Here is a 13,494-nt window from a genome sequence, read left to right as displayed (position 1 = left end):
TGTGGAAGTCCCAGGTTTGATTCCCAACCAGGGCACACAGGGGAAGTGCCCATCTGCTTCTCCACCTCAGTCGCTAGAATGGCTCTGGTTGCAACAGAGCAATGCCTCAAAGGGGCTGAGCATCGCCCTCTGGTGGGCATACCGGGTGGATCCTGGTCGGGCGCATGCGGGAGTCTGTCTGTCTGCCCCCCCCTCCGTTTCTCACTTCAGAAAAATACAAAAAAAAAAAGAAAACCATATGAAAGGGAATACGCACACACACACACACATACATTGAAAAGCTTTATTCCCACCCTTGTTCATGTTTACAACATTGCCCTGACCCTCTGTAGGTAATCGCATTTCTCTTCTCTTTACAAAAGGTAACATCATATAGTGTCCTGTGTTTATTTTTTTATTTAATAAAAAATTGGGGCATTCTTTCCATGTCAATAACTGCCTCAATTTTTTTTTTTTTATTTACAACTACCATGTATTTCAACTATGACTACATCTTAGTGTCTTTTACCGATTTTTTATTGATAGGTATTTGGCGTGATTCCAGTTTTTTTGCTATTATAAACATTAGTTCAGTGAATAAGTTTGTAAGTCTGTTGATTGATAAATTTGTAAGTTAATTCATCAGGTAAATTCTTAAAGGTGGGGTTATGGAGTCACAAGAGAAATGCATTTGTAACTCCGATAGATTTCACTGAATTGTCCTCCTTAAGGGTCATTCTGTTCAGCACTCCCAGCAGCAGTGTATGCGAGTGCCTTTGTCCGGAGCCTGGCCGGCAGAGGTGGGTGGCTAGCATTCTGTGTTTGGTAGTCTGGTGGAGGAGGAGAGCAATGTTGGAATATCTTAATTTGCACTGATTTTATGATGAGTGATGCCCATCTGCGTAAGGGTTCTTTGAATTTTGTTTTCTGTGTGATGTCTATTAATGTCCTTTATCCATTTTTATTACTGAGTTTCTCATCTTTTTTTTTCTCAGTTTCTAGGAGCTCTATATATTTTAGAGATATTGGCCCATTGTCAAATATTTTGTACAAATTTGTATTTAAGTTTTTACTTAAAGTGGCTCCTTCCCCCATATAGAAGTTTTTGTTTTGTTTTTAATGTTTTTATATTTTAAATGAAGTTCTTTTTATGTTTATATTGGGCTGTTTGATTTTTACGTTATTTTATACTATGAGGTCCGAGTTAGCCTGCTCCTAGGTTCTTAGAATGAATAAACTTAGTGTTGAGATTTTGAGTGTTGGCTGTAGTACTGTACAACACTGTTGAATGATAAAGTACAGGCATTTTGTGTTCCCCATTTCTATTCAAATGGAATGACTCATTCTGTATTTATATATTTTCACTTACTTTTACTTGATTGCTGTCAAAATCAGTTTTTTGGGTACATCCTTTCTCACTGAGTCACTTAGCAGAAATCTCCGACGCTTACTGAGTACCAGATACATACTGGGGGGTGATAGCAATACGGAGGACCCAAAGTCTAGTCAAGGAAAGAAAAATGTCAACTGAAATATGATTTGTTAAATGCTGTATTGAAGGTGTGTTGATATATAAATCTCACTTTTACCTTATAGAAGACCAGAAAGTTTCACCTCCATGGCACTTGTGGTATTGCACTGTATGCTATAAAATGTACTGGTAACCGGGATGGCTGGAAATACCTTTATTAATTATAGCTAGTATTTGTTGGCTTAATGTTCTATTACATAAGGTTTATAACTTTCTCCTCTCTTAGTATGTTACTGTTTCACATTTTAAAACATGTCTACTATTTAGGCTAAAGGTACTTCAAGCGAAGAGGTTAATCTGAGTCACCTGGTACCCTGTGAGCCAGTGGCAGAAGAAAAGGCAAAGGAGTTACCTGAATGGAGCGAGAAGGTGGCTCAGAACATTCTGTCAGGTAGCACAGTAATGTTAACATTTCCCCCTTTTGTGTGAAACCTTTGGAACCCTTAAAAGAATATATAGAAGAATATATAAAAGAATATATTAGGAAGATAATATTTTATATTTTGGTTTTAAATTATCAGTTTATAAACACTTAACCAACAATAGAAGGAACTAGTGTTTAGAATGTCACGTATTGCCATAAGGGTGTCAGTTCTTGGTCTGTTCTGCTCTTGGGAAAATGGATAGTGAAAAGTTTTAGGAATGCCCAAACTCTCCAATAGCTCTAAACATAAAATTAGTTATTTTCCCTTTCCCTTTGAAATTCCTTCTTAATCCTTTTATTTTCTCCCCTTCTTCCCTCTCCTCTACCAAAAAATGGTAAGCTATTCCTCTGTCTTTGGGAGCAAGGCCGCCCTCCCTAACCACACAGGAACACAAGTGTGAGCAGGTCTGAGAGGGACAGCACGCAGTCTAGGGGCGGGTGTGAGAGCACAGCACGCCGTCTGGGAGCGGGTCTGAGAGGGACAGCACGCCGTCTGGGAGCGGGTCTGGGAGGGACAGCACGCCGTCTGGGAGCGGGGCTGACAGGGACAGCACGCCGCCTGGGAGCGGGGCTGACAGGGACAGCACGCCGTCTGGGAGCGGGGCTGACAGGGACAGCACGCCGCCTGGGAGCGGGGCTGACAGGGACAGCACGCCGCCTGGGAGCGGGGCTGACAGGGACAGCACGCCGTCTGGGAGCGGGGCTGACAGGGACAGCACGCCGCCTGGGAGCGGGGCTGACAGGGACAGCACGCCGTCTGGGAGCGGGGCTGACAGGGACAGCACGCCGTCTGGGAGCGGGGCTGAGAGGGACAGCACGCCGCCTGGGAGCGGGGCTGACAGGGACAGCACGCCCTCTGGGAGCGGGGCTGACAGGGACAGCACGCGGCCTGGGAGCGGAGCTGACAGGGACAGCACGCCGCCTGGGAGCGGGGCTGACAGGGACAGCACGCCGCCTGGGAGCGGGGCTGACAGGGACAGCACGCCGTCTGGGAGCGGGTCTGGGAGGGACAGCACGCCGTCTGGGAGCGGGTCTGGGAAGGGACAGCACGCCGTCTGGGAGCGGGGCTGAGAGGGACAGCACGCCGCCTGGGAGCGGGGCTGACAGGGACAGCACGCCGCCTGGGAGCGGGGCTGACAGGGACAGCACGCCGTCTGGGAGCGGGTCTGGGAGGGACAGCACGCCGTCTGGGAGCGGGGCTGACAGGGACAGCACGCCGTCTGGGAGCGGGGCTGACAGGGACAGCACGCCGTCTGGGAGCGGGGCTGACAGGGACAGCACGCCGTCTGGGAGCGGGGCTGACAGGGACAGCACGCCGTCTGGGAGCGGGGCTGACAGGGACAGCACGCCGTCTGGGAGCGGGGCTGACAGGGACAGCACGCCGTCTGGGAGCGGGTCTGGGAGGGACAGCACGCCGTCTGGGAGCGGGGCTGAGAGGGTCAGCACGCCGTCTGGGAGCGGGGCTGAGAGGGTCAGCACGCCGTCTGGGAGCGGGGCTGACAGGGACAGCACGCCGTCTGGGAGCGGGGCTGAGAGGGTCAGCACGCCGTCTGGGAGCGGGGCTGAGAGGGTCAGCACGCCGTCTGGGAGCGGGGCTGACAGGGACAGCACGCCGTCTGGGAGCGGGTCTGGGAAGGGACAGCACGCCGTCTGGGAGCGGGGCTGACAGGGACAGCAGGCCGTCTGGGAGCGGGGCTGACAGGGACAGCACGCTGTCTGGGAGCAGGCTTTACTCTCTAGTGTGGTCAGAAAGGGCTCCAGACCAGTTATTTTAAAACCAGAATGATCATCACCGACCTATGTCTTTCTTTAACCCTTTGAGTAGTGAGTTTTTTCATGCTTACTGACCCCTGGGAGTGAGAGTTTTGTTTTTTTTCTTCAAAAAATGAAATTAGTTCCAGTTACAGTTTTATTAACTTAAAATCATGTTTGTTTGATAACCAATTTATGGGAACAAGAAGAACATACATTTGCCTTTTTTAATGTTGCCTTATACATTTTTAAAATAAAAATTTTTGTATGATCATGCAGGCATGAGGATGTACATGAACATTCGTACTATCAAAAGGTTAATTGGGGCCCTGGCCAGTTGGCTCAGTGGTAGAGCGTCGGCCTCGAGTGCAGGAGTCCCGGGTTCGATTCCCGGCCAGGGCACACAAGAGAAGCGTCCATCTGCTTCTCCACCCCTCCCCCTCTCCTTCCTCTCTGTCTCTCTCTTCCCCTCCCGCAGCCAAGGCTCCATTGGAGCAAAGATGGCCTGGGCGCTGAGGATGGCTCCTTGGCCTCTGCCCCAGGTGCTAGAGTGGTTCTGGTCGCAACAGAGCGACGCCCCGGAGGGGCAGAGCATCGCCCCCTGGTGGGCAGAGCATCGCCCCTGGTGGGCGTGCCGGGTGGATCCCAGTCGGGCGCATGTGGGAGTCTGTCTGACTGTCTCTCCCCGTTTCCAGCTTCAGAAAAATACAAAAAAAAAAAAAAAAAAAAAAGGTTAATTGGTTAACATTTTACTGTTTCAACTGTTTTAGTTCTCAGAATTAGACCACCTATTTGAGTTTGGAAAAAAACATTGCCAGTCATATTCAGTAAGTCAGATTCATGACTCATTAAAGGGATCTTCACCAGTATTTAAACCACTGTCAGTGTAGGTTTCCACTTGGAATAAAAATTCATTGAAATAATAAAGGTGTATAATAATAATAAAGCAGGGAAACATCTTCAACATGCAAAACCAGCAAGCTAAAATAACTGAAAATAACCAATTAGGTAGGAGCTAACAAAATATTTTGCCCAGTGTTAAAATATTGCTGGAGACAAGAAGAAAAGATAAAGCTAAATTTTAAAAATATGATTGTAACAGTTAAAGTTGACCCTTACAAGGGATTTTTCCAAAAATTGTAAAGAAAAACCTTTATTCTTCTACATTGTCCCTTAACTTGACAAGCTGCTCAGCTATTATAGGTTAGTGTTCATGTAGCTGTGCCCATGTCCACACGTATGTACATGATTAAATTCAAAGGTCCTTTTCTTAAGTTTTTTGAGTTTATACAGCTATAAAATTGTCCATTTACTATCACTGTGTAACAAACCATCTCAAACTTAATCTCCTGAAGTAAGAAACATTTGTTTATGGTTAGGAATCCTGAGGGCCAACTATTCAAAAGGTCCTAGCAAGGATGGCATGTATTTGCCTTACGGTATTAGGGCCTCTGCTAGAAGACCAGGCTGACCAGTAACTCTGTAGCTGGGGGCTGTCACCACCTGAAATTCCTTCAGTCCTACAGCTGGCATCCAGGTTGGTAAAACTCAAAATCTGGGACTTCCCAATGGAGTGCCACATGTGGCCTGTCCACGTGGCTCAACTTCCTCAGCATGATGGCCTTACGCTAGCCTAGCCTCTCTGTGGTAGCTCAGGGTTCCAGCGTGAGTGGTCCAGCAAACAGGCACAAGCTGTATTACCCTTTCTGACACATTCTTGGAAATTCCCAGTGCCACACAGTCAAGGGATGTGACATAGACACCCTTCCCCCTCCATTCTCAATGAGAAGAATGTCAAGATCTTGTTGAGAGAACATGTGAAATACGAGACACTGGTTTTGGACATCTCTGGAAACTCATCTACCACAGGCTGAGGCCTTCTAGTGCCACACAGATTCTCAGGGCTGCGAGATGTCCTTAGAGCCAGCTCATCCTGGGGAGAGGTCTCTTCAGCGATTTTAAAAGAACTCTCCGTGTCTTTGGGCTTGTCACTCTTTTTCTTCTCATACTATGTCCTTAGGGACAGAGTTCTGAGCACCCTCACAGCTGGGGATGTTAAAACCATGTCACTGCTGATCAGTATGGCTCCTTGTTTGCTTTATAATAAGTGGAATGAAAAACAACTAGCTCAAGAAATACTTAAGGCAAAATGACAAAGACAGGTGCAGAAAATACCAGAGTAAATCCAGGGAAAATTATGATTTGTCAAGAGACTTTCTACCTGATTCACACAGGCTTTATACAAAGTACCGTATTCCCCCATGTATAAGATGCTCTTTAATTTTGGGGTCCAAAATGGAAAAAAAAAATGTATTAAAGTTATTGAACTCAAGTTTTATTCATCATAAAATTTATACAACTCCTCATCACTGTCAAAACTCCCATCCATTAGCTTGTTCTCATCTGTGTCTGCTGATGAATCACTGACTTCAACAATGAGCGCAAAATCAAGTGTGAAAAAGTGGGAAATGCAAGTAAAAAAATCTATAACCACTGTATAAGATGTACCCAATTTTTAGACCCCAGTTTTTTTGGAAAAGGATGCATCTTATACATGGGGAAATACGGTATCTTAATCGAGTTGATTCACCTAGCCCATGATTGATTCCTGTTCACTTCTCAAAGGATGAGTACAGTCAGTAGAAGTTAGTCTTGTTTTATGAATATAAAAGGTGAAAAAAAGTGAAGTAAAATTGCCTGAAATGTACCTGTGTAGACTATTGGCTTGAGAAGCCTGGACTTCCATTTTACGAAGGTAGCTGCCAAACTTGTTAGATGGAATAGAATCTAGCGAGCTAATTTGGGAGCAGGTAGATGATTGGTAATAAAGGACTGATTAGGTTAGATTTGAGTTATGTCATTTTAAGTCATCTATTATCCTATCATTTATTCAGTAACCATTCATGGCCTGTTCTATATCAGCATTACCTGGAGACACAGGATGCAAATGTGGGTAGAATAAATCTATTGCTGACACTACACATGCCATTTAAAAGCTCTAATAGCTACCAATGAAATGCTGCATTTCCTTATCTTCCACTGCAATGTCTACAGTTCTAATGTATGCTCATCCATGGTGAGAGCTTCTTTACAGTTTGCATCAAGTATTTTTTTTCCCTTCTTTTCCAGGTAAGAGGAGAGAAATAGACTCCCACATGCACCCCAGCTAGGATCCACCTGGCAACCCCTGTCTGGGGCCAATGCTCTGCCCATCTGGGGCCGTGCTTATAACCAAGCTATTTTTAGCACCTGAGACAGAGGCTCCACAGTCATCCTCAGTGCCTTGGGCCAATGTGCTCGAAGCAATCAAGCCATGGCTATGGGACAGGAAGAGAGAAAGAAAGACAGAATGGAGAGGGGTAGAGAAGCAAATGGTTGCTTCTCCTATATGCCCTGACTGGGAATTGAACCCAGGACATCCACATGCCAGGCTGCCACTCTACCAATGAGCCAACCAGCCAATGGCTGCATCTAGTATTTCCCTTAATTAGGCCTATGACTTTCCACGGATCTCATCTCCATGTATTTTTGCAGTCATTGATGGATTCATCCCTCGTTTGTTGCAGAGGTCCACTGTAGTCTAGTCTATTGGAGCTCTCCTCTGCTTCATAGTCAGTTAATTTTATGGTATCTCAGTCTTCTTTCTTCAACTCCAGCTGGTTTTTACTTCTTAAAACATTTCAACCTGTAACTTAACTCTAGAAATATAATTTTTTTCAATAGTCATCTTTAATCCCTTTAATTGTTACGGGAGCTCATAGATGGAACCTGGTTTCCTGGGTTTGAGACCTGATCCGTCCAAGGGCAGGACAGTGGTGGTAGGGTAGACATGTTGGCTGAAACAAGAAGAAGCACATCACTTTTTCTAATCAGTTATACTTGGCACTTTTGGTTGGCTAGCATTTTTAAATAAGTCTGGTTTTCAGATATCACTGGAGACCTGCTCACTTGTGGGCTGAAATAATTATGTAAGAACCATGGCACAGACCTTGGGGGACAGTACTGAAGAATTTTTTATGTCCAGCCTTAAAAACTTGTTTTGAAGTATTATGAAAAAAGGAAACAGTTAAAATTGAGTGTTCTCTCTAGAGCAGGGTTACCTTCCTCCGCTCTTAGGGGACCTTCTCTGCTCCTGGATCTTTTCCTGCTTCTCTGTCTCTTTCCTGCTATGCCCGCACAGGATAGAGAAGTCTCCGCCACCTGCTCTCTCTTCCTGGGTGCTGCCAGCGCCCAGTAAAGCAGAGGACGGGAGCCGCCTCTGAAGATGGGAAACGCTCACACCGTCTGGGCCTCTCCCTTTTCTTCTCTCTAGATCTTCTCCTCATGCATTCCTTCGGTGTTCTCTTGTCTTTGTCATGCAGGTTTATGTGCAAGCTACAAAGTGCTGAGACCCCGCGGTTGGGGTTTAGGATTAAGGGAGGAACAGGACCCCTGCCTTATGGCTTTGGACTAAAGCCAGCAAGCAAGAGCTCTGCCTTGGTGCTTTAGAGACAGGGCCTTGGTTTCCAATGAGCGTTATCTGTGTCTGCACCCTGAAGGACACCCTGGGCACAGCGTGGTGCCTGGGCTAAGGAAGAAGACCAGGATTCCTGGGTGCTCTAGCCAAATCCCATCATAGTGGCGCTGCAACCCCAAATCTGTCCCTAACAGTATTGTGGTGAGCAGGGACACCCACACGTGATAGTGGTAGCAGAGTTGATACAGAGCTCTTAATAAGGGTACGTGATATAAGTATTAAAGATGAATTGACTTGCAAAATGTGTATAATTCCAAGCAGAAAACTGTTAAGTGCAGAGTTGGCTTGAAAGTTCATGTCATGTTTGGCATCTAATATTTGAACTCCTTAGAGATTTCTTTTTTCCTGCTGATCAATTAGTTATTAAAGGGTTTAAAGGTATAATCAGCCTATAATATTGTGCCTTAAAATTTTTTTTTAAGGTGCTTCCTGGGTGAGTTGGGGTTTAGTCAAAGGTGCCGAATTTACTGGGAAAGCAATCCAGAAAGGTGCCTCTAAACTTCGAGAACGGATTCAACCAGAAGAAAAGCCAGTGGAGGTTAATCCAGCTGTGACCAGGGGACTTCACATAGCAAAGCAGGCTACAGGAGGAGCCGCCAAAGTCAGCCAGTTCCTGGGTAACGTAACTTTAGATGACTTCTCTTCAATTAAATGAAAAATAATGTCATTCAAGGTACTCTGAATGCTTGCTTCAGATGGTTTAACTTTAAAGAATTAGGACAAAGCAGTTTGACCATCCAACTCACAGTAGGCTCTGTAGACCTGGCAAATCACCTATCAGAGAGCCTTAGCAGTGTTTCTGAGATTGGCATACCAGCTGATGCGGAATCTGCATTTTATGAGCCCCCTGGGTGGTTCTTGTATTTGTATATAAGATGTTTGAGAAACACTAGGTAAAGGTGGTTTTGATTATGCTGGGGAGCGTCTGTGCCTTTGACAAGGAACAGTCCTGAATCTGTGTTGGCTGTCCTTGACTATGACTCATTATTTCAAGGCAGTTCACTGTATGACGGTTGAGGGTCAAGAGAAGGGGATGTATTGTTTGAGTAAAGTGATTTAGTGTATCTGGTGTCAGCCTTCCCAACCAATATGCTTTTAACCCCTTCTTCTTTGACAGCTCTCAGTTTGGCATTTTAAGATGGTTTAGATAGCTTCTTAATGGATTATCTTTACATTTTGTAAGATTATCTCTTTGGTATTTAATTTTCTTTTGAATCTGATTGTGGTTTGTTTACTTTTATATAGACTTAAATACTTGAGTACCATTTCAGTAAGATATTTGCAGATAAGGAGAAGAATTACAAATATACTTAGGAGGAAAACATGGACTGTGAACTGCAGCAGTCAGGTAGACGAGGCGAAGGTCTCTCCTTTCAGCACACTGCCAAAAAGAACATGCATTTAAGAGGCAAGATTAACACATCAGTAGGCTCTGCAGACAGGTCTCTACACCACACAATAGCCTTTGTTTAAAAAATAGCCAACCTTGGTCCTCGTCCTTACACAGAAATGGTAACATGCAGTAAACAACTTGAGATGCTCGTGGAAGATTTTTGCTAAATAAGAGTAGTAAATTCAAGGGAAGAATACTATTTTTGAAAGTTGGGTGTCTTTTTTTTGTTTTTTATGGTTGTGTTAGTTGATGGCGTTTGCACTGTAGCCAGCTGTGTTGGCAAGGAGCTAGCCCCTCATGTCAAGAAGCATGGGAGCAAACTGGTTCCAGAGTCTCTCAAAAAAGACAGAAGCGGGAAGTCTCCCCTGGATGGCGCTATGGTCGTAGCAGCAAGCAGTGTTCAAGGTAACAGAAAGGCTGGAAATTTACTAAGGTCTGTTTGCTATAGGCTGTTTTTACTTACTTTTAAATATATTTGCAGGATTTTCAACTGTCTGGCAGGGATTGGAATGCGCTGCTAAATGCATTGTTAATAATGTTTCCTCAGAAACTGTCCAGACTGTCAGATACAAGTAAGTTAAATTTTATCACTCACTTATTCATTCATTCATTCATTCATTCATTCATTCATTCATTCATTCATTCTTGAGAGAGACAGGGAGAGAGAGAGAGAGACAGGAACATCAAGCTGCTCTTGGATATGCCCTGACCAAGGAAATTGAACTGGCAGCTTCCGTGCCAGTACAGTGCTCCAGTCAACTGAGCTATCTTGCCAAGGTTTTATTTATTGATTTGTTTTTAGAGAGACAGAGGGAGGAAGAGAGAGGGGAGGAGAAGGGCAGCATTCATTTGTTCCACTTAGTTGTGCATTCATTGGTTGCTTCCCATGTGTGCCATGATCAGGGATCAAACCCACACCTTATTGTTTCGGGACAGCTGAGCTAACCAACCAGGGTGAATTTTATCACTTTAATGACTAAATCTCTTACAGCCTTTGTAAGATCAGGACCATTAAAATGACTGCATAGTTATTTTGGGGTGTTTTGGGGTTTTTTTGCTTTTTTAGTAAATTTAATTTCTTCAAGTCAAAATTTTCTAAAATATTTCATCACAGACCTTTCTTTTCCCAAACATCATAATATCTCACTGAACACTTGGAGAAATGTTGGTTTAATATAGTCAAGACATCTGCATGACTGCTCAGTCCTTGGAAAGGATGCTTTACAGCCTTTCTCGGTAAACAGGTCCAGCTCATGACCTTGATTATTGAGCTTCCTAAAATTAAACCACATTAATTTTTTCATTTTCTCTGTCCAATGTTCTGTAAGCATAGAGTGACCAGCCACGAGCTACTGCACCATCGTTGGTCGGAATAGACTTCTGCTTACCTCTATTTCATTGATTGCATAGTTATTTTTAATAAGTATCTGATAACTTTCTTTTAACTCACTATTTTTATTGAGAAGAATATTTTTAGCAGATTAATGGAATTATTGTGATTTTTTCATTACCAATTGTTATAAATATCTGTTCATCACTAATGCAAAAAAATAGATTTATGTATAAAAAGCTTTGAGTTTTTGTATACTTTATTAACTGTATGTTCTCAGTGGGTGGTATTTGCCTATATTTTGATGGGAAAAGATTGAGTGATAATTAAACTGTTTTCCTGTGTTAATATACCTCCATCTATGTACAAAGGATGTTAACTCTTGTCACATCTTGCTTGAATCTGCCACTATACATTTGTATTGGAATGGACAGGTGGTATGTCTTCTATTTCATATATTAAAGAACAAACAAAGAAATTAATGATTTGTCTAAGCTCATCTGTTAAGTGGTGGAATTAAAGATAAGACTTAAAATAGGATGTTCTGATTTTACCTCTTTACCCTGTCTTTAGCCCAAACCAAACTAGAGGGGTCAGGGTCTGAAAATTAAATCTAATATGAGGGACCCAAGCTGCTTTCTTAGTTTTGAATTAGTTTAGACTGTCTGTCATGCAGTATCTGTCTGCAACTGCCTTGATGGGACGTCAGTGCAAGTTCAGTATCTAGGGTTGTCTCCTCCCTCTCCAGCAGGTATTTGGATTCCTTGCCATCACAGTACTTCACCACTGGCCTAGAAAATGCTAACTTAATTTCCTGTCTGAGTTACTTTGTTGGGTCTGAGGCATGCATATTTTTTAATCAAAGCAATGTGGCACATTATCTTGGAGTGTTGATTTTACCAAAATATTTTGAAAAGAAAGTACAGAGTAGATCTGAGATTCTTTTGATGGATATGCAAAACCCGTCTCCTGCTCACGCTGTCTTGCTACCTGTGGCATTGACCTGGGGGTGATACTCTGTGTTATGCATCTAAAGTTACTCTGATGGATCAGCTGTAAATAGAAAAATAGTTTCTTTTGTTGCAAGAGCAAGAGAAGATCAGAAGTGCTTTTAAGACCCAAAGTGAATTATTTGAGATCAAAAGAGTCATTTGTTAGCACAGATTAGGCAGTTATATTAGGAAGTGCTCTGTTGGGTTTGGCCATTTCCTGCTTGATTGGAAAACAAGTGCTGACCTAAGTGAATGGAGCCACGGGGTTCACATGCTTAGGGAAGTGCAGGACTCTGGCGTAGGTTTTGTACTTTGGGTTCCTTAGTGAGGAGAACTTGATATGACAACTAGGATATTTTAACAGTGGTTTTGAACTGCATTGTTACCGAGAGAATGGCTATTCTTCTTATCCTTTCCTCTAAAGATTCACGGAGTGAAAAAAAGCAGGTAAGTGGGAAGTTAGGTACGTTTGTATTTCTAACTATAAGGCTACTTTACTCTGAGCAGTGATTTGAGTAGAAACTTGGAAAGATGGGAGGGGCAGTGGGTAATAAAGGGTTTTATCCAAGCCATAGTGCTTTACCACTCATGAATAATCTGGCCCAGAAGTAGAAATCATCATTTAAAGAGAACAAACTACAAGTATTAAATCAGGTGTTTACCACTGAAGAAATGGAAGAGCTAGATATTCTTTCATTTAATTCTATTCTCGTTTATTTACAATAATTCATATTTATTTATGTGTGACTATAAATGTAATAAACTTATATTTATTTATATTTATAAATTTTCATTTATTTACACTGAAAAAGTATTTGATAGAATGAGCATTTGTGCTTTTCTACTTTAACTGATGATAGTATAAAATAGAAAATTTATGTTCTTATTATCTATGATAAATTCTCCCAAGTAATTATTTTAAATCTGCCTTAATTCTGTGTATTATATTTAGGAGAAAAACAGATGTCTTATATAAATTTTCTCATCTGCTTTCTGGTGATAAAGCTGATACATAGATTATCTTCTTAATTTAGACATATTTAGAAGTCAATTGTGTTAGGAGAAGTATATTTTCTGTGTCTTTTATGCTTTTGATTATAATTCAGGACCATCTTCATTGATTATGAATGGTTTACCTGAGGATCTAGACAATTAATAATTAAAGACACTCTTAAAAATTTTAGGTAAATGTATAGAAACTATTATTATTCATTAAGACTGTTCATTTTCATTAGTTGCATTAATACTTTTGTCTCATATTTGATTTAGGAACATGAAGACCTACAAAAACAACGAAAAGCAATAAGCACTTTAAACCTGTTGTATTTAATTGCAGTGTAGGATCTACTAAATAATTTATCACTGTCCTACATAGCTTCTAAATTCAGCTCTACTAAGCACCTTTTGTTCCACTTTAAATTGTTTAGAGGAAAATAATTTAAGTAAGTTAGGTTTGTTTTTGTGTTCCAATCAATAATATTTATCGTAGAAAACACATTTGTAAAGAATAAGCTTAGTAAAAATATTTTCTTGTAAGTAATTTACTCTTTTAAAGGTACAGTGTTTTATTGGTTTGT

General features: G+C 42.4%; 1 protein-coding gene and 1 non-coding gene across 8 annotated transcripts in view; both read left to right on the top strand.

The window, feature by feature from the left end:
- Window positions 1-13,494, top strand: part of SPART (spartin) — a 48,520-nt gene that overhangs the window by 28,254 nt on the left and 6,772 nt on the right. For all 7 annotated transcript variants that reach the window (XM_066236604.1, XM_066236603.1, XM_066236601.1 and 4 more), the window contains exons 5-8: window positions 1,778-1,901; window positions 8,625-8,819; window positions 9,842-10,000; window positions 10,077-10,167. In XM_066236604.1, coding sequence (XP_066092701.1) covers window positions 1,778-1,901; window positions 8,625-8,819; window positions 9,842-10,000; window positions 10,077-10,167 — 569 coding nt within the window. The remainder of the gene's footprint in view (window positions 1-1,777; window positions 1,902-8,624; window positions 8,820-9,841; window positions 10,001-10,076; window positions 10,168-13,494) is intronic.
- On the top strand, window positions 4,013-4,088 carry TRNAS-CGA (transfer RNA serine (anticodon CGA)). The gene has a single exon. It is a non-coding gene; the product is annotated as a tRNA-Ser (tRNA).

This window comes from Saccopteryx bilineata, chromosome 6 (assembly GCF_036850765.1).
Source record: "Saccopteryx bilineata isolate mSacBil1 chromosome 6, mSacBil1_pri_phased_curated, whole genome shotgun sequence".
Classification (NCBI taxonomy): Eukaryota; Metazoa; Chordata; class Mammalia; order Chiroptera; family Emballonuridae; genus Saccopteryx; species Saccopteryx bilineata.
Note: the sequence above shows the minus strand (reverse complement) of the source record. Positions and strands in the feature narration are given on the sequence as shown.